Here is an 18,465-nt window from a genome sequence, read left to right as displayed (position 1 = left end):
ATTATTCCTTGATTTCCTGAACAAGTGGGATTCACGGTAACGTAGGACTATCTGTTTTCTTTAATATTTTATTCGGGGATTAACAGAGATTTTCTGCTTTATGTGAAGGGCCCTCTTTATTTTATTCGGTCAGGGGAAACGGGGAATGGAGAAACATCAGTTTTTTTTCTTCTGATGCACACGGAGAAGTGTGTGTGTGTGTGTGTATGTGCTCATCTTATAACAATTCTGTCACAGTTGAACGATATTCAAGGATGTATTCACGATTAATTAACTAAAATACTCGAGCATGAAGGAAAGCTGTACCCTCTCATAGTAGAATTGCATTGTCACCTTAAGCTGTAGTTTGTATCTCATCCAAAATTTAAGTTGTTCGCTCATATATCGAAGACATAGTACCATTTTAAAGATTAAAAAATATATTTTTTTTCTCCCCCAAAACCTTTCTCTTTCACACACGCACACACGCTCACGCGAACACACACACACACACACATGCACACACGAACACTCACTAACTTTCAAACACTGAACGATGTACTTTGATCTGAGTTTTTAATATGGTAAAGTTTCGCTTTCGTTATCTGAATAAAGCCGTCTAGAAACTCCATTTAGGGTCGGGCCTACTGTTAAGTTGTTCTATTTTTCACTGGTTTAATTGCCCTTCAGTAGTGCTTAATGTAATGTCATATCCCTATAAGGTTTGTTGACTAAATTTTAACTCACTGCTGGCGTCATTAGATTTCCATGTTAGATCTACTCTGTTGCCTGAGAATGTGTGACGCAGACCAACCAGAATATTTATTGTTATGAATTCTGTATTGTCCTCAGCGAAGATTTTATATTATGTGCACTATAGAGAATGTGCCTTAAGTGTATTGAATTTTAAAACTTACAGTTATTTAATTTAAAACAAAATTTACTTGAAAATTTCGCGGTAAAATACACGTGCGTGATCATGACAATATCATATCTGAATTACTTGTAGCTGGCGGTGCTGAGCGCACCAACTGAAATCCACGAACAGTAAACATACGAGTATAAGAACATTTTTTTGCTTATTTAAATAATAAAAAAACTTTATTAACGTGACATAATTACGTTCAGTAATTACGTCACGTTAATAAAGTTTTTTTATTTAAAAAATAAAAAAACTTTATTAACGTGACATAATTACTGACCGTTTTGAGAAAGATATATTTTCAGAGCATTTTAATTGCCACTTATCACATTTTAAAAAAAACTCTGCAAGGAAGGAAAGAAGAAAGAAGTAGACTCCAAAAACTTGAAAGTTGTTCAGTTCTTGTTTTTCTTGCGTGCTTGACTGCTCGAAGTGTTTTTTTTTTTTCCCAACAAGTTTTTCCCGTTTATGTTTTATAGAGCTTCCGGCTAACTGACGTCATCCTGAACAACCTGCTTTTCGGCCAGGAAACTGCGCGTCTGTTTCTATTTTTTTTTTTTTTTTAAGATTTTTATGCAGGTAATGGGATGTTTATTTTACTGTGAGACTTTGGTGAATACATTGAATTTTGTTAACGCAGTATATCTACAAACACATACACACACACACATATGTACAGTATATATATATATATATATATATATATATATATATATATATATATATATATATATATATATACTATATATATATATTATTATTCTCATAACAGATAGTTATACAATCATAACAGCATAGTTATATACATATATATATACATACATATATGTGTGTGTATGTATATATATATACACATATTTTCGTGGTTGCAGACAAATTTCGTTAACTACAACTCGTTTTCCTAATAATGAAACGAAGCTATAGTTGAAGAAACTCCAATGGTCTCAAAACCATGGGTTAATTGATTTTTTTCCATTACCTTGCGTTTAATTGCGCATTGTTCAGAGCTGTTTTGCGTGGAAATCGATTTTTTTCAAAGCAAAGTTTCAAAGTCAAGTTGATGAGAAGTTGCTAATCTTCTCTTTGTATTTAAAACGTCAAAATTGGCAGGATAAAGTTTAAAGTTTGTTCAGAGAGCTGTTTTTAATTTTCAAAGTGCATTTTGTCATGTTAACATTATGCAACAAAGGATATGAAAAAATGAGCAAGTTAGCACGCATAATAATAATAATAATAATAATAATAATAATAATAATAATAATAATAATAATAATAATGATAATAAATATTTTTCCTCTATTCCTTGCGAATGTTTCGTCATTTTTCATTATCTTGTACTTAACAACTTGAAGTAAAAATTTTTTTCTGTGATTTCTATGAATAATCCATTTTTTTTACTCTGCGGAATGGTCGCTATATTGCAGCCAATGGACTATGTCCGTTTAAATGTACTGAAAGTCCTTTTTAATGAAAAACTATGAAGAAATTCTGACCCTGTGTACAGACAAAGACGGGTATTGATGAGAGAACGAATTAACCAGTGGTATTTTTGTACTCTTAATCTGAAACCTAGTGAAATGATGTGGGTTTTTTTAAAATAAATTTTATTTTTACAATTGGGAGTTCTTCGTATTTTCTGCGGTGGTGAACTTTGGAAGATCAAATACATTGACCCCAGAAGCTGTCAAACAAATTTCCTCTTAACTAATTAGAGTGCTTTTTCTTTCAGTTTAACATTTCTTATCTCAAAATTTCTGCAACGACTTTGTAACTTGTGATGAGTCGCTTAGTTCATGGTTTATAGTTTCTTATTACGATCTCGCCTCTCGAGATCTACAGGTTCTTTAAAATAAACAAGCAATTGGGCTGTAATGACTGACGAGAGGTGACAAACAAAGGAGGGAGGAGCAGAACAAATACAAAAAAAAAGTTACCTTAATAATAATTTATTTACAGTAAGCTATGTACATATTTACAGTCGAGTCAGGTTTAATTAAATTTAAAATAAATTAACATATCATGAATAACCAAAAGCATCATAAGGATGAGCAGCTCAACAGACACATTACAAATGAGTTTAAAACATTAGCAGCACAATTACATTTACATAAATTCAGAACCTAGAACAAAAAATCCCAGAACAATAAATGGTCAAATCAATAAATTAGATTAACAAATCATAAACATACAAAAATTTAACAGGCAGCAAACGATGAACATCCTCAGACGAACTCAATAGAGTCGACGAAACAGCCCCAAGCTGCTTAACAGGAACACTGCAGGACAACTCCGACAGAGCCGACACGGCAACCATCTCGTCCTCAAGCACAGTGCTGACGTCCTCCTCCAGTTGACGACCACGACAGAGCCGACACGGCAACCATCTCGTCCTCCAAGAAACGTACTGACGTCCTCCTGCCTCCAAACACGACGACCACGACAGAGCCGACACGGCAGCCATCTCGTCCTCAACAAACTCTCCGCTGCTCTGCCGTCAGGACCTGACTCGCAGGTACGGATACCTGCTGCTGCTACCTTGGACCATCGGTCGATCTGCCCTCCAGAACCTGGCTCGTTGCTGCTAGGAACCTGACTGACGAAGTCTGACGCCATCCATCAGACGTCAACTCGCCAGTAATTAAAAACAAACAAAAACAAAGGAGGCAACAAATGAAGCGATTGTTCTAACATTTCTCGATTAATTTCTCCAAATATCTAAGCTTATTAATTCGGCAACAATAAATTTCAGATACAAATGAACTTGAGGTCACATTCCCCTCTAAACTACAGCAAAAATAAATATGAACAAATATAAAAGTCTGATATGGAAAAGAAGAGGTAAAAGAAGGGTAATTTTTATGTGATCTGTGAATTTCAGTATCAAACTGTAATGAATATGAAAAACCATAGATTCAAAGAAAAAAGTATATTTTCCCAAACAGTTTCGAGACATCACGCCTGCTCTTCAGCGTAGAAAAACAGTATTTTTCAAACTAAAAAAAAAAAAAAAAAAAAAAACATGATAACCTGAATCTGTATGTAAAAATATACGCTCTTCCTTGAATTCGTGGTTTTTCGCATCTTGCGATGAGAGATAACTACTATGTTGAAAACTATTTTCCTGTTTCTGTTTTTAAATTCTGTTATGGTTACAAAATTCTCAAATATATCTAGTACATTCAAGTACCCTTTTCACCCTACTTTAATGAAATTATATTACTTTTCACAAAGTTAAACATTCTTTACTCTCTTATCTAACTTTTATTAGACTATGCTTTAGTTCAAGATCTTTTATCAGTTCTATTAAGCAATAATCCTAGTGAGCAAGAATGCAATTATGATACCAGTGTATATAAAACATTGTAGAATATTTTTATGAATGAAGAATATATAAAAGAAGAATAGATAGAGCTTGATTGATTAATTTAAGGTCCTCTGGCGCCGTGATATAGGCAGAGAATGAGAGGCCAGTTACTTTAGACCTAGCTTGGTCAATGCGAAGAAAACGTATTCCTAGAAAGTGTCAGAAAAGGTTAAACAATCCGGACTTTAGCTAAACAGGAAATGCCTTTTGATGTTGTGAAGATAATTGTTGGGGTATATCTCGTCGCAGCAGACAGAGAGTGGACAGGAAATTGCTCAGAGATTTCAAGGGAAGAAAACATCAAGAGAAGGAAGTCATTAAAAGTGTCAAGGAAGCAGATTCAGTGCGTGGAACAAGAAGAAAAAAAAAGGTAATTGCGATAGATTAAAATATGAATGCCGAATAAAGGATACAACAAATTTACGAACAGAATATTTTTAAAAAGGGGCTTTGAACTTTTAAAGAAGAGAACATTGACGCACTTGGACTCATAAAAAAATATCCAAGTTCAGTTATGAAAAACAGAAGAGTTCGTATTACGAAATGATAAAAGCTGGAGTTCTAACGTACCAATTATTCACCGAAGGTTATAGGATCATACTTCCAAACAAGAAGAAAATGAGGAAGTATGAAATAAGCAGTAGTTGGTGAGATTTGCTTCAAAAGTTAGGGTCATACACCTGAAAATAAGTGTAAGGAAGAAGATGAACTATTAATGAAATGAAGAGAAGTCAGTAACACGTAATAAGTATTTAATCCACAAAATAAGCGTTGTTATTGAGAGATGCTGGAATACTTAAAATTCAAACAATTTATATATATGTATATATATATATTATTATATATATATATATATATATTATATATATATTATTTATTTATATATTTATTTATTTATTTATTTATTTACTGTGCGAAAACAAATGTTTCTTTCAAACTGGAAATACTACAGCATATTGGCCTGCTAATTACGACTGGATACTAAATTGCAATATATTCCTAAGAAAACTGCAATAAATTACAATATATTCCTAAGAAAACTGCTGTAAATTACAATATATTCCTAGGTAAAACTTCAATAAATTACAATATATTCTTAGGAAAATGCAATAAATTACAATATATTCCTAAGAAAACTGCAATAAATTACAATATATTCCTAGTAAAACTTCAATAAATTACAATAATTCTTAGGAAAACTGCAATAAATTACAATATATTCCTAAGAAAACTGCAATAAATTACAATATATTCCTAGGTAAAACTTCAATAAATTACAATATATTCTTAGGAAAATGCAATAAATTACAATATATTCCTAAGAAAACTGCAATAAATTACAATATATTCTTAGGTAAAACTTCAATAAATTACAATATATTCTTAGGAAAACTGCAATAAATTACAATATATTCCTAAGAAAACTACAATAAATTGCAATTTGTCTGCGAAACGGCAATCGCACTATACTGCAAATGAAAAAGGGTACGAGGGATAATATCTTCAGTAAATTAGAAACTATAGGAGACTCAACTTTTATTTCGTTAAGAATGTGAAGCTTATGATACTAAAAACTTTAAAGAAACTGTGTATTAAAGAAAACTACAGTTACTGGAAGGACATTCTTAAAACCATGATCTGAATATAAAAATGCTTGACACTTGATCACTAAGTTCCGGATGCTGGTTCGAATCTTGCCCGGGAGTCAGAATTTCTTCATTTCTTTCTTCATTTGTATCTGAGGCTTTGTAGTGACAAGCGTTTCCAAAAGTGTGAAGAAATCGAAAAGTTAAGAGGACATTGTGTTTATTAAAATTACATAGATTCTCTTATCACTTGAAGATATAATGACCATTGGCAATATAATTTAAAGTTGTCTTTTAGGATAAGCAACTTTTTTTCTTATTCAAGGTCAGAGATATTTATCAAAACACCCTTTTAAGTGCATGCTAATGATGATGATCTTTTATAACCAATAAATTATACTTCTTTCGAACCTGAATCCCAGATTACAGCAGGCTCAAAGTACACGTACGTTAACTGACATTTCAAATTTAACGACTGACCAAAATTAACATTTAACAAGTCTATGTAATAATTTTTTCCTTACGCTTTTCGATTTGGTTGAAAACATCCTTGGCTGTAAGATCTGCTTTTTGAGGATCCTTGGGAAACGTCAGTCTTCCGCTTCATTGCTTGATACTTCCCCTAATTACAGCAAAACAAAAAACAAAAAAACAAAAAACTGCATTTCAAACGAGACAGGATAAAGGTTCCTATTTCGAAGGTTTTTCGAGATAGTTGAAGTAACTGATAAATTCTCCAAAGAGTTAGCTACAGTATTCAATGAAAAGTCTAAAATACGGTGACAGATTTCCGATTTAGAAAAAATTTAAATATCAAGAACTTCATCTGAAACATCACAATAGATACGGTTAACAGAGCTCAGATATTTCCAACCACATAAATAATCATAATCATCGAGTAAATTGTAATATATCACTTATAATTTATAGCGGCTCAGAAGCCAAATTGTACAATGGTCACTGATCAAGCAAAGACATACGATGAACCTCTCGAAAGGAGCTTGGGATTCGAATCTTACTGATAAAATCTTCCTCCAACCAGCGGTTGAAAGGATTATGAAGAGGCATTCAGCAGGAGTGACGTACTGGCCGATTGTTGGATCATTCCTTCGGCTGTAAAAAGACCACTGGTCTGTTGCCTGTTAAACCGTTACCCGTCCGTTGAAGGGTATTGTAGTTTCCAAAATATAACGCTAGAGATCCATCCTCTTTCGTGTTTTTATGGGCAACCATTATTATATATATGTATATATATATATATATATATATATATATATATATATATATATATATATATATATATATATATATATATATATATACTATATATATATATACTATAGAGAGAGAGAGAGAGAGAGAGAGAGAGAGAGAGGCCCGTTGTGAAGTGGATATTTTTAGTCTCTCGTTTTAAACAGACATTTGTTAGAGAGAGAATTTACCTCAATATTAGTGTTACAAAGTTAATTCCGACTTCTCGGAATATCAAAATCACGGGAATACGCGAAAAGTGCCCATCAGACATCAAGAATGACTAGTAAGAACGAAAAATAAACAAGTAAAAATGCTCCGAAGTTTCTTCAGCGCAATCGAGTTTTCTGTACAGCCGCTACAGCGTATAATCAAGGCCACCCAAAATAGATCTATCTTCAGGTGGCTTCGGTATATAATGCTGTATGAGACGCTGCCCATGAAATTTAACCACGGCCCGGTGGTGGCCTATCCAATATCGTTGCCAGAAGCACGATTATGGCTAACTTTAACCTTAACTCAAATAAAAACTACTGAGGTTAGAGGGCTGCAATTTGGTATGTTTGATGATTGGAGAGTGGATGATCAACATGCCAATTTGCTGCCCTCTAGCCTCGTAGTTTTTTAGATCTGAGGGCGGACAGAAAAAGTGCGGACAGATTAAAGTGCGGACGGACAGACAAAGCTGGCACAATAGTTTTCTTTTACAGAAAATTAAAAATAAAGAAAATCAACCTTGCATTTCTATGACTCATTACTACTCATATATATCCCTTATATCCCGTCACTCAAGAACATTAAGATGGCCCTACCAACAGCCGCTCCATTATTGAAATGATACTATCTAATGGACTTTGAAGTCAAGTAGTCCTAAGGAGGCTTGTGGGTGAAGTTATGGAACCCAGCACCAGATTTGCCGATGCAAAAGCAATACCTCAGGCCTGACCTGGACCGCAAGCAAGTCTCCTTAACAGACTGATCCATTTTGTAGATGTGGTTAAGTCTACCACAATCTTTCTCTTTTTTCGTATCCCCCCCCCCCCCAACCCCCACACCCCCAGGGACCAACACGACATACGCAGCAAAAGACAAGGATACGTGGATACGTCATACTCAGTAAACACCTCTAACTTGACCGGTAGGTCTATGACACAAAGCCTCTATACAAACACTCCGCCAAAACAATGTTTTTCTGGCTTGTTTCCAGTGTTTTCAAACTAGAAGTCTCCAGTTTCTGTAAAATTATATTTCCACGTGTGAGCTCCCAAAAAGAATAGTGCCATTTAGAAATATCAGGGACCCTATCATCAGGATGTATGTTTTTTTTTTTTCTCTCTTCTCAGAGAAAAAGTTCCGCGAGGATTATGCCAGCGCAAGAAGGTGTCCTTGGGTCGGACACCGGCAGTTGCCTCTTCTTGATATCAGCTACTAGAAGGTTACCAACACGTGATGTTTGTTTGTTTATGCTGGGGTTAGAAATACAGTTAGCGTTCGTCGTTTCGTCATTCTAATCTAGTTTACGCATGGGTGGTATCTTCCTTGTTGCCTTGGAGATGGCGCGTAAAACCAGTTCATTTATATTTTTTTTATATATCATAGCACTCAAAACTGAGGTCTCATCTTAGATCCATTTGCATTATGAACGTAAGTTCCCGATAGACGTCATCTACTAAGAGAAAACAAACCCTGGATAAGGAAATGAAAAGGATAAACATCGTTGCCTTATGCGCATGCGCATCGGGAATCACCACCGCCGTTTCCTAGGAACTAACCGAGATAGCTTCTACTACTGGAGGTCACCTGCTGGGGCTTCCCAGGAAGGGTTAGGGACAGACGTTAATATCGAGAAGGAAGGGTTTTCTCCCGTTCTCTCTTTCTACGACGCCGTACCTTTGGGTATATAAAGGCCCCACCATCAAGAGTCTGCATCATTCACTCCACGGTGAGCTACAAGCAAGACAACATGAAGGTTTGTGCCAAGTGTACTTTTGGTTTTTCTTTGAGCGTGTAGTTGGTGAAAACGAGTTTGGTCATAGGAAAGGAAGTGGCCACTTTTTTGTGGATGTTTATGTTGACAAAACAAAACTCGATTTAGACGTCACAACTGCGCGGAATCAGATTCTTTTTTATTTTTCTGATTTTATTGAATTGAAAGCAACTAATTAGCAACATCAACTTACGCTGTTTTAGTATATGAGGTGGATAAAATATACATAATTATACTTGCAGTATGATTAAAATAATATATCTTCTTTTGTCAATGTTAATATTTGTGCAAATGTGATACCATCTGCACTGCAATTATGGAAATGGAATTCTCGTGGTTTTTCAAAGGTTCACGGAAAAATATCTGTCACAAAATATCTGATAATTTACATTAAAATTCTGGCAGCCTTGACCACATAAGTTGGGTAGTTGGTGAGCTTTTCAAACTTGCAGTATTGAAAAGCTCATTAACTACCCAACTTGCGTGGTCAAAGCTGCCAGAATTTTAATGTAAATTATCAGATATTTTGTGACAGATATTTTTCCGTGAACGTTTAAAAAACCACGAGAATTCAATTTTCATAATTGCAGTGCAGATGGTATCAGATTTGCACATAAAATATAACCACAGACAAAGCTGAATGAGTATACCAGGTTAAAAGAAGATACATTTTATCTAACGAGATTTACATTTGTACTTTCTGTATAAAAATAATATAAGCAAGAATAAGCCAGTAAGCACATATATATTTGCAGGGGCAGAATATGAGCTGTAGGTTATTGTTGTTATATAGGATTAGTATAAATACACTTGTCTATTTGTGGACTTGATAAATCTTGTTTGACAAATAATTAGGATTTTATCTTCGTACATATACAGTCACATATTAACTTATACACCACACACACACACACAGTATATATATACACATATATAAAGATATATATATATATATATATATATATATATATATATATATATATATATATATATATATATATATATATATATATATATATATATATATATTCATAAGATATGTATATATACAGTATATATATATATATATATATATATATATATATATATATATATATATATATATATATATATATACTGTATATATATAAATATATATACACACATGTATATATATATATATATATATATATATACTATATATATAATTTATATATATATACATATGTATTTTATTTCACATATGCTCAGTACTTTTATATTTTATTGTAAATATCTTCTAAGGGTTTTATCAATAGCCATTAGTTTTAACTTTTTACTCTGATTTGCTAGCCAATAAGTATTGCTATTTATAAAAATTTATATGTAATTTATATATACATGTATATATATATAACATACATATATATATATATATATATATATATATATATATATATATATATATATATATATATATATATATATATATATATTACAGTATGAATAGCCAGTCCTTTAAATTTGTTTAAGATACCAATGAATTTTCTAATTATGCCTGAGAATACTCTGTGTTTACATACATTCATTTTGAATTAGTTTATTTTTATGTATTACATGGTTAAGGTTAAATAGAGACACATTACTTGTATAATTATGACAAAATTAATCGATATCACGTTTTAAACATTTGGAAAAAATTATCTGCAAACTTAATTGAAAACCAGATGAAACATTGTAGCTTTCTTTTCTCTCCGCCAGGGGTTACAGGTGTTGTTCGTCTGCTGCATAGCGGCTTCTGCCTTCGCGCAAAACAACCAAGGAAATCAGGGCAACACTCGGTTCCTCGGCGGTCTTTTGGGAGGTCTTGGGGCCGGTCTGAACAACGCCCTCGGAGGTGCCTTGGGAGGCGGATTCAATCCAGGTTTCGGAGGCGGAATCAACCCAGGATTTGGAGGTGGAATCGGCCCAGGAGGCTTTGGGGGAGGCTTCGGTGGAATTTCTCAGACCTGCAGACGCTGGTGCCGGACTCCCGAGGGACAGGCATACTGCTGCGAGAGCAACAACGAGCCTGATACCCTCCCCTTCGTGAAGCCGGGTATATGCCCGCCCGTGCGACCTCAGTGCCCACCCGTCAGGAGCTTTGCCCCTCCACAGACTTGCTCCAACGACAGCAAGTGCGGAGGCGTCGACAAGTGCTGCTACGACAGGTGTCTCGAGGAGCACGTGTGCAAACCTCCCGTTGGGTCTAGCGGATTTGGTGGCGGGTTCGGCGGATTCGGCCGTTAATTCCTTCTTTATTTCTCCTTGACAAATAATGTCGAATAAACTTGATTTCGTAGTTTAGTCGAAGATAATAAATTATGCCAAAGGATGTTTTAACTTGTTGATTTTGCTGGAGTGACTGTGATGACGAATAAATGTTATTAAATAGTTTGGTCCTCTTTCATTTCACGTACTACCTTCATGTGGCTGGAGATAGTTTCAGTCTTGTCCATGCATAAAAATTGCATCCATTAAAACAATAAAGCTCTACGCACGAGTAAAATCGGCAACTTTATAATGTACTGAAGTTTGAAACTGTACATTTTTAATGGGTAGTATAAATGAATACAATCACAGATTGTAAAGAGGAGGTTTCCTTGCTAAAATTTCATAATACTTCTCTGAAAGAAAGGTGATTGAAGAAGTAGCACTTAAAGTGTGAAAAATAGGCGTCATGGGTAAAACACTATTGTAAAATATAAAGGAAGATACCACGCTGTCAAAATATAACATAAAAGATGGAAGGAAGATATCTGTGTTGACTTTCGTATAAATCACGTGCGTCGACATATATAATTTATTGTCCCAAGCTTGCCCAAGAACCATTTATTTCTAGATTCAACAATCTTTTCTTTGTCATGTATCTTTTTCTATTCTTGATCGTACCTTTTATTAAACCTCTTTGAATTCCGTCTCAAAAACAAATCTCAAGTTTTCATGAAAGATAAGAATAATTTCCCCTACTTTCTTTGCGGAGTGAAAGTTGCTCTAGCAGTACTCTTTCTTATAAGTACCTTTATAATTGTTCATTGTCAATGAGAAACATTACCTGGAAAACATAATGAGAAACATTACTGGGACAATACCACGAAACAGAATATTTTCTTTGTTTTTGTAACGCCTTGTTTAAGCCGTGACTTCGTGTAAACATCGGTTTTCATGGCAATCAGTCAACACTAGCAAGTTCACCTGGTTTTATGGGATCTGTTAGAGATGGCTGTCCTTTTTAAAGGAAAACTTCTAAGGAATTAAAATTACTATTTACTATTTGATATCAATATCCTTGTATTTCTATCTCTTAGTTGATAAAATTTTTCATGATCCTATATATTCAATGTATATATATATATATATATATATATATATATATATATATATATATATATATATATTAATATATTTATAACATACATAATTGTTCTGTGCATTAGTAGAATTACTAAAAGGACCTCATTCAAACTGGATGGTATCTAATGGAGTATTTATTCAGAAAAAGTACTCCATTAGATACCATCCAGTTTGAGTGAGGTCCTTTTAGTAATATATATATATATATATATATATATATATATATATATATATATATATATATATATATATATAAGTATGAGATATTTCAATATATTTATTAAAGTTTCCTTTAATGCAACATAGCAACAAAGTCGAATCATTTTATTGGATAAATATTATTATTATTTAAATCAAATGCGTCTAAAATGTTCATAATGAAGAAGACTTTTCTTTCATTTGAAGGGTGACCCATTTACCTTTAAATAACTTTTTTTTTTAATGAGAAGGAAGCATTATAGCCGATCTTGGCTGGACGAGACTATATTTTTATTTCTTTTTCTATGGTTCAGAGTTTTTTTTATTTTACTTTTACTTATCAGATTACATTAGAATACTAAAATACACATTTATGAAGGTGTGATGGTGTTATTAAGTGTTTTGCGGTAACTACAAACCGAGGTTTTTACGTATTATTGTCATTACTCCAGGATTCGATGTAAACATCAGTTTCTATGGCAACCATTCAACTTTAAGCATGTACGTCTGGTCTTACGGGTGCTGGGAACAATAAATTAAAATGAACGTATTATTATCATTATTTTATTATTATTGTGTGTACTTATCATACTTAAACGAAAACTTTTTAACAAAAGAATTGATAGAAAGAATGACTACTTATTTGTTAACACTCTAAAGTAGTTGTGTATCACAGTAAATAAGGTCAATTATTATCGACCGGATCCTTATAACATAATTTGCAATGATAATCTTTCAAGGGACCATCAGGAATTATCTTCCAAAACCGAATCCACCGAAGCCGGAAGACCCAACAGGGGGTTTGCACACGTGTTCCTCAAGACACCTGTCGTAGCAGCACTTGTCGACGCCTCCGCACTTGCTGTCGTTGGAGCATGTCTGAGGAGGGGTAAAGCTCCTGACGGGTGGGCACTGAGGGCGAACGGGAGGGCATACACCTGGCTTCACGAAGGGAATGGTGTCAGGCTCATTGTTGGTCTCGCAGCAGTATGCCTGTCCCTCGGGAGTTCGGCACCAGCGTCTGCAGGTGTTGGAGACTCCTCCGAATCCTCCTCCAAAGCCTGGGTTGATTCCACCTCCAAAGCCACCTCCAAAGCCTGGGTTGATTCCACCTCCAAAACCGTGGTTGGCACCACTGAAGCCACCATGGTTGTGACCTCCTCCAAGGGCGTTGTTTAGTCCTGCAGCAAGACTTCCGAGAAGTCCGCCGAAGATTCTAGTGTTGCCTTGATTTCCTTGGTCCTTTTGTGCAAAGGAAGAAGCTGCCAAACAGCAGACGAACAAAATCCGTAATCCCTGAATAAGAAAGTTGCCAATGAGTCACCTTTTACAGATTGGTGGACGAGATCTAAATGATTTCTAGCTTTAAGAATCAATATGTATAAATTACAATAAATAAGGGTATTTGCTAGCTCATTTCCTTTATGTAAGAAATATGTACAGTATTAGCATGTTTATACACGTATACATAGATATGTGGATTGAAACTGAAATAGCAAAATCGTAGACATAGACAGAATTTTTAAAAATTATCACAAGCCACTTATCAGATATCATACTTGTTATTAGATTATATTTTCGCAAGCATGTATTTCTGAACAATCTGTTTTTATTGAGCTAATTACACTTTCAATCACTGGATCAGACTATCTATATTTTCAATATATTATTCAGAGTAAGCTTTAACATTTATGTTGCAAAATATTATTATTCTATTACATAATATAAACCTACAAGAGAACGTGTTTTTACTTATGGGAATGTTAAATGAATTTGCACAAACCTGCATTCTGTCTTGACTGTAGCTCAACACGAGTTGAATGATACCTCTTCAGGAAGGTGGTTCCCTTTATGTACCTTATGCCGTCCCAAGCTGAGGTACTGAAGGAGGTCACCCTTCCTCCCTCCCCGGTTTTTACGCCTCTTGCCGTATTGGAAAGCCCAAGTGAGTCCAATAATTTCCTGGAAGACGCGTTGTCTGCATTGCGTAATTCTCTATGGGTGACTGGAGAGGGGCCGACCTTGGGAGCAACGCAGCCCAACTGGGAACATTGTTAATAAGTTCCTCAGACTCAGCCAATGTCTGTGGAATCAGAAATTTAAATAAAGTCTATTATTTTTATGTTTGGTGGCTTTATGTACATTTTGGAATGATGTGACGCACAGAAGAAATAGACAAAAGCTTTGAATGGATAATTTTACAATGTATTGTAACTATAAACAATGTAATTTTTTAATTAAATCGTTTCACGAGGAGTTCTCAGTGAAAAGGAGGGAAGACAACATGAAGTTTAATTTCTTCCATTCATAAATATCTCTACAGACGGTGAGCGTAAGGATACATCCAAAAGTACACTGGACCTACGGACAAGTTTCAAGGGAGAGAGGAATTCTGAGGAATGATACGAGAATTTAACAATGGAAAATATCCACATTTATTTTAATATTCGTCTGTATAAGTACAAACATGAAATAGTAAACGGGAAATGGAGATATAGCGGTATTTATTTTGGGCAGGCAAATGACTACAAGTTTTTTTATCTATGTTTCTTCAGTGCTTAGAATGAAAAAAAGAAAATGTTTATTAACTATATAAAGTATCCACACAAATGGAATGCAAAACTAAGGAGAATCTCCTGAGAGATCCCGAGAATGGATGCGTTGCCCTTTCAGACATACTTTTGATTGAAAGACTTTATGGCAAACTTGACAATGATGACGTCATTAATTAAGAAAATAAAACGAAGCAAATAAGAAAGAAAACTTCAGTCATTAAGAGGCATCAAATAGGTATATACAGTCATAACTTAAAAGTAACTTTCTTTTTCAGAGATTAAATGCGGTTTTATTCATAAAAATTGCACAACCAAATGAGTCACTAAAGTGGGTAAAAAAAAAACATGAAGAGTAAATATATATTTGAAAATATACAACGAGAACTTTCGAGAACCTCTGCCATTCTTCTTCTTCTTCTTCTTCTTCTTCTTCTTCTTCTTCTTCTTCTTCTTCTTCTTCTTCTTCTTCTTCTTCAGAAGATAAAGCCCTATCCACATGGAACAAGCCTTCGGGGGGCACTGACTTGAAATTCAGGCTTCCACAGAATATAGTGTCCATGTGAAAGAAACAACTGAAGTTAAAAGGAAACAGAAAGAAGGGATCGGTTATTAAAACAAAAAAAGATAAATCAATAAATTAACAAATAATTAGATAAAAATATAGATAAATTAGTAAAATGCAAGGTGAACTGTTCAGGGTAGTAGTACCATGCATCTTCGCTTGATTTTAGGGGATTTTTCCACCAGCCCTCTTACTGTGTAGTTTGCAATGATTTCCCTCTTATTTTCCTTTAGTTGTGTTGAGTAACGTTCCAAGAAATAAAGGGAATTTCCCTAGCTGAAGCTATGGAAGTTTACGCAAGGCAGCTGGTTCCTGAAGCGTCCCGGTTGCGGAACTCGAGGTAGAAACGGGTTTTGTGATCGTACTCAGGTCTGTTACGTGTGGGTGGAATTCTAATTGCAGTAGAGGTACTTTTTCCTATTATTCTTACTTCCATAAGGCCTGCATGACGTGAATTTCCTCGACTACCGTTCAGCTGCATTTAGGGTAGTACGGTAATTTCCGACTCTCTAACACTCTCTCTCTCTCTCTTTCTCTCTGTATATGTATATACAGTATATATATATATATATATATATATATATATATATATATATATATATATATATATATATATATATATACATTTATAAATATATATATGCATATACATATTTATAAATATATACATATACATATATATATACATACATATTATATATATAATTTATGTATATATATATATATATATATATATATATATATATATATATATTTATACATATATTTATTTATATACACATATATATATATACATACATACATGTATATATACTTGTGTGTGTGTGTGTGAGCGTGTATACATTCATAAATTTATATATGCACCTAATCTATCAATAAAAATATAAATGAATTTATTCATAGTTCAAGTAGTTTGCCAAGCAAGAGAATGTTATTAATTACAAAATCATGACCCTACTTTTGCTACTTATTTCCAGTCTATACTGATTCTTAACACAGGAAATTATTCTCTTCACCATTACGTATTTGCTGTGCTCCCATTAGCCCTCTTTCCAAGCTGACCTTAACTAATGGGGTCGACGCCTTTGTTCCAATAAGCCTACTAGGTTCTGGTTACCCTAATGGTGGTGTCCGTTGCCTGTTTGGTTTGGATTTGGCAATGCAGAAATATGTTTTCATTTATAAGAAATCCTTCGAATCGTTCTTCGGCTGAGAACAAGTGAGAATCAGATGACTGATAGGTTATGTAAAGGATAAGTATAATTTCTAAATGTAATTCTTTCTCCAATCGGTGGAAATCTTTACAACAACTTCTTTGGGCGTCTCGGGTGTTACTGGAACCAAGATCCAGTCTTCAGGTGACACTTCTGCATCTGCATTCCTGACCAGATCCTTCCCATGACTCTTTCAATCAGGCACCTCATTGTCTAAGTTGTCTTTTTTTTTTTTTTTTTGTCTTTCATTAAAGGAAGGAAACTTTGTGCAATAATTTGTATTAGTGTTAAGCTACATTCCGATCCACATTAACCTGCAGTTATTACTGATGAAGTTCTCCCTAACAGCGAGTTAAATACGGATGTAATTACTAACTATTTCATAAACTATTTTTTTTTTTATCTTCTGACGTATCTTCGAACTATGTGCGCAACTTGGCATGAAGCAGTAACACATTATGCATGGGAATTTTAAATGCGGAATACACCATAGTAAGATGTTTCTTGTAAATGCAGTTGAGATTGTAAAAAAACTTAAAACTGAAAGCTAATCAAGTTGTTTACAGCCCCTCCTCCTCTACGATGAAAGAAAAATCCTGCAATTTTGGTACGATGTACAAAAGTGAAAACGGAGCTCCGTACCGGCAAAAAAAAAAAAAAAAAGAAAAGAAAAAGAAAAGCACCTACGGAGCCGGTTGGATATATTTCTCTCAGGATCCAACAGATGGCGTTAGCTTGCACTTTTTATTGCTTTGGTGATTCCTTTTCCAAAAGGAGGGAAGTGTATAGATGGATGCATAAACTGCCGTTGTTGCTAAAGATATTAAAGGTGTAATCCTGTCTACAATAATTCTTGAATAAATGTTTTGAGCTAATTTGTACTTTACGTACAAATGAAAGTGATTTACTTTTGATATGAAAAATGGGCTACACTCTTCATGTTGACCGAATATCAGGACCTTCATGATAGTTCTTACAAAGTAGAGTAATTTGTTTTAACTCTCCGCCAATAAAAGGAGCATCTGTTGCTTGTTAAAGATAAATGTAGTAAAAAAGGCTAGATATAAAATTAACTACTTGCAGTTAAAACCGACCGTTCAGAATTCGTGATATTTAAGACATTTGGAAACGTTATAAAGAGTGTATTGATTGTGGAGTTTAACAGAAATTTATCTATACCTTTAATAGTGGTCTTTAAACCTTTATTACTACCAGAAGAGAGAGAGAGAGAGAGAGAGAGAGAGAGAGAGAGAGAGAGAGAGAGAGAGAGAGAGAGAGAGAGAGAGAGAGTTTTGGGTAGTTTTGTTACATAAAACTGGTGATGAACAGAATATGTATACTAACATCGAAGATTAATGAGAGGTTTTTCGATCCTGCAATTACAATTATTGTCCAGGCATTACCACCAGAGAGAAAACATTCAGTCAGGTTAACTTTGCTCGGCCTCTGCTATGACTTCCAAGTCCCAGCCATCTTGTGCATGTGCAGTGATGCCA

The 18,465-nt window shown here is 34.2% G+C and overlaps 2 protein-coding genes across 3 annotated transcripts; one reads left to right on the top strand and one right to left on the bottom strand.

Moving 5' to 3' along the window:
- Positions 1-8,931: 8,931 nt before the first annotated feature.
- LOC136854556 (shematrin-like protein 2) lies at positions 8,932-11,483 on the top strand. Its single transcript, XM_067130904.1, has 2 exons — positions 8,932-9,071; positions 10,809-11,483. The coding sequence occupies exons 1-2, from the start codon at positions 9,066-9,068 to the stop codon at positions 11,334-11,336; spliced, it is 534 nt and encodes a 177-aa protein (XP_066987005.1). The 5' UTR covers positions 8,932-9,065; the 3' UTR covers positions 11,337-11,483.
- Positions 11,484-13,188: 1,705 nt separating this feature from the next.
- LOC136854399 (ATP-dependent RNA helicase glh-2-like) lies at positions 13,189-14,558 on the bottom strand. 2 transcript variants are annotated; one of them, XM_067130701.1, is made up of 3 exons: positions 14,422-14,558; positions 13,751-13,934; positions 13,189-13,714 (listed from the first exon to the last, which is right to left on the bottom strand). In XM_067130701.1, exons 1-3 carry the CDS (start codon positions 14,425-14,427, stop codon positions 13,392-13,394), a joined length of 513 nt encoding a protein of 170 aa, XP_066986802.1. In that variant the 5' UTR covers positions 14,428-14,558; the 3' UTR covers positions 13,189-13,391. The 2 variants fall into 2 exon arrangements, with proteins under 2 accessions (XP_066986802.1, XP_066986800.1); XM_067130699.1 differs by having other exon boundaries at positions 13,189-13,934.
- Between the last annotated feature and the right edge of the window lie 3,907 nt (positions 14,559-18,465).

Source organism: Macrobrachium rosenbergii, chromosome 29, assembly GCF_040412425.1.
Source record: "Macrobrachium rosenbergii isolate ZJJX-2024 chromosome 29, ASM4041242v1, whole genome shotgun sequence".
Classification (NCBI taxonomy): domain Eukaryota; kingdom Metazoa; phylum Arthropoda; class Malacostraca; order Decapoda; family Palaemonidae; genus Macrobrachium; species Macrobrachium rosenbergii.
The sequence above is the reverse complement of the archived record's forward strand: the minus strand, read 5'-3'. Positions and strand labels throughout refer to the sequence as shown.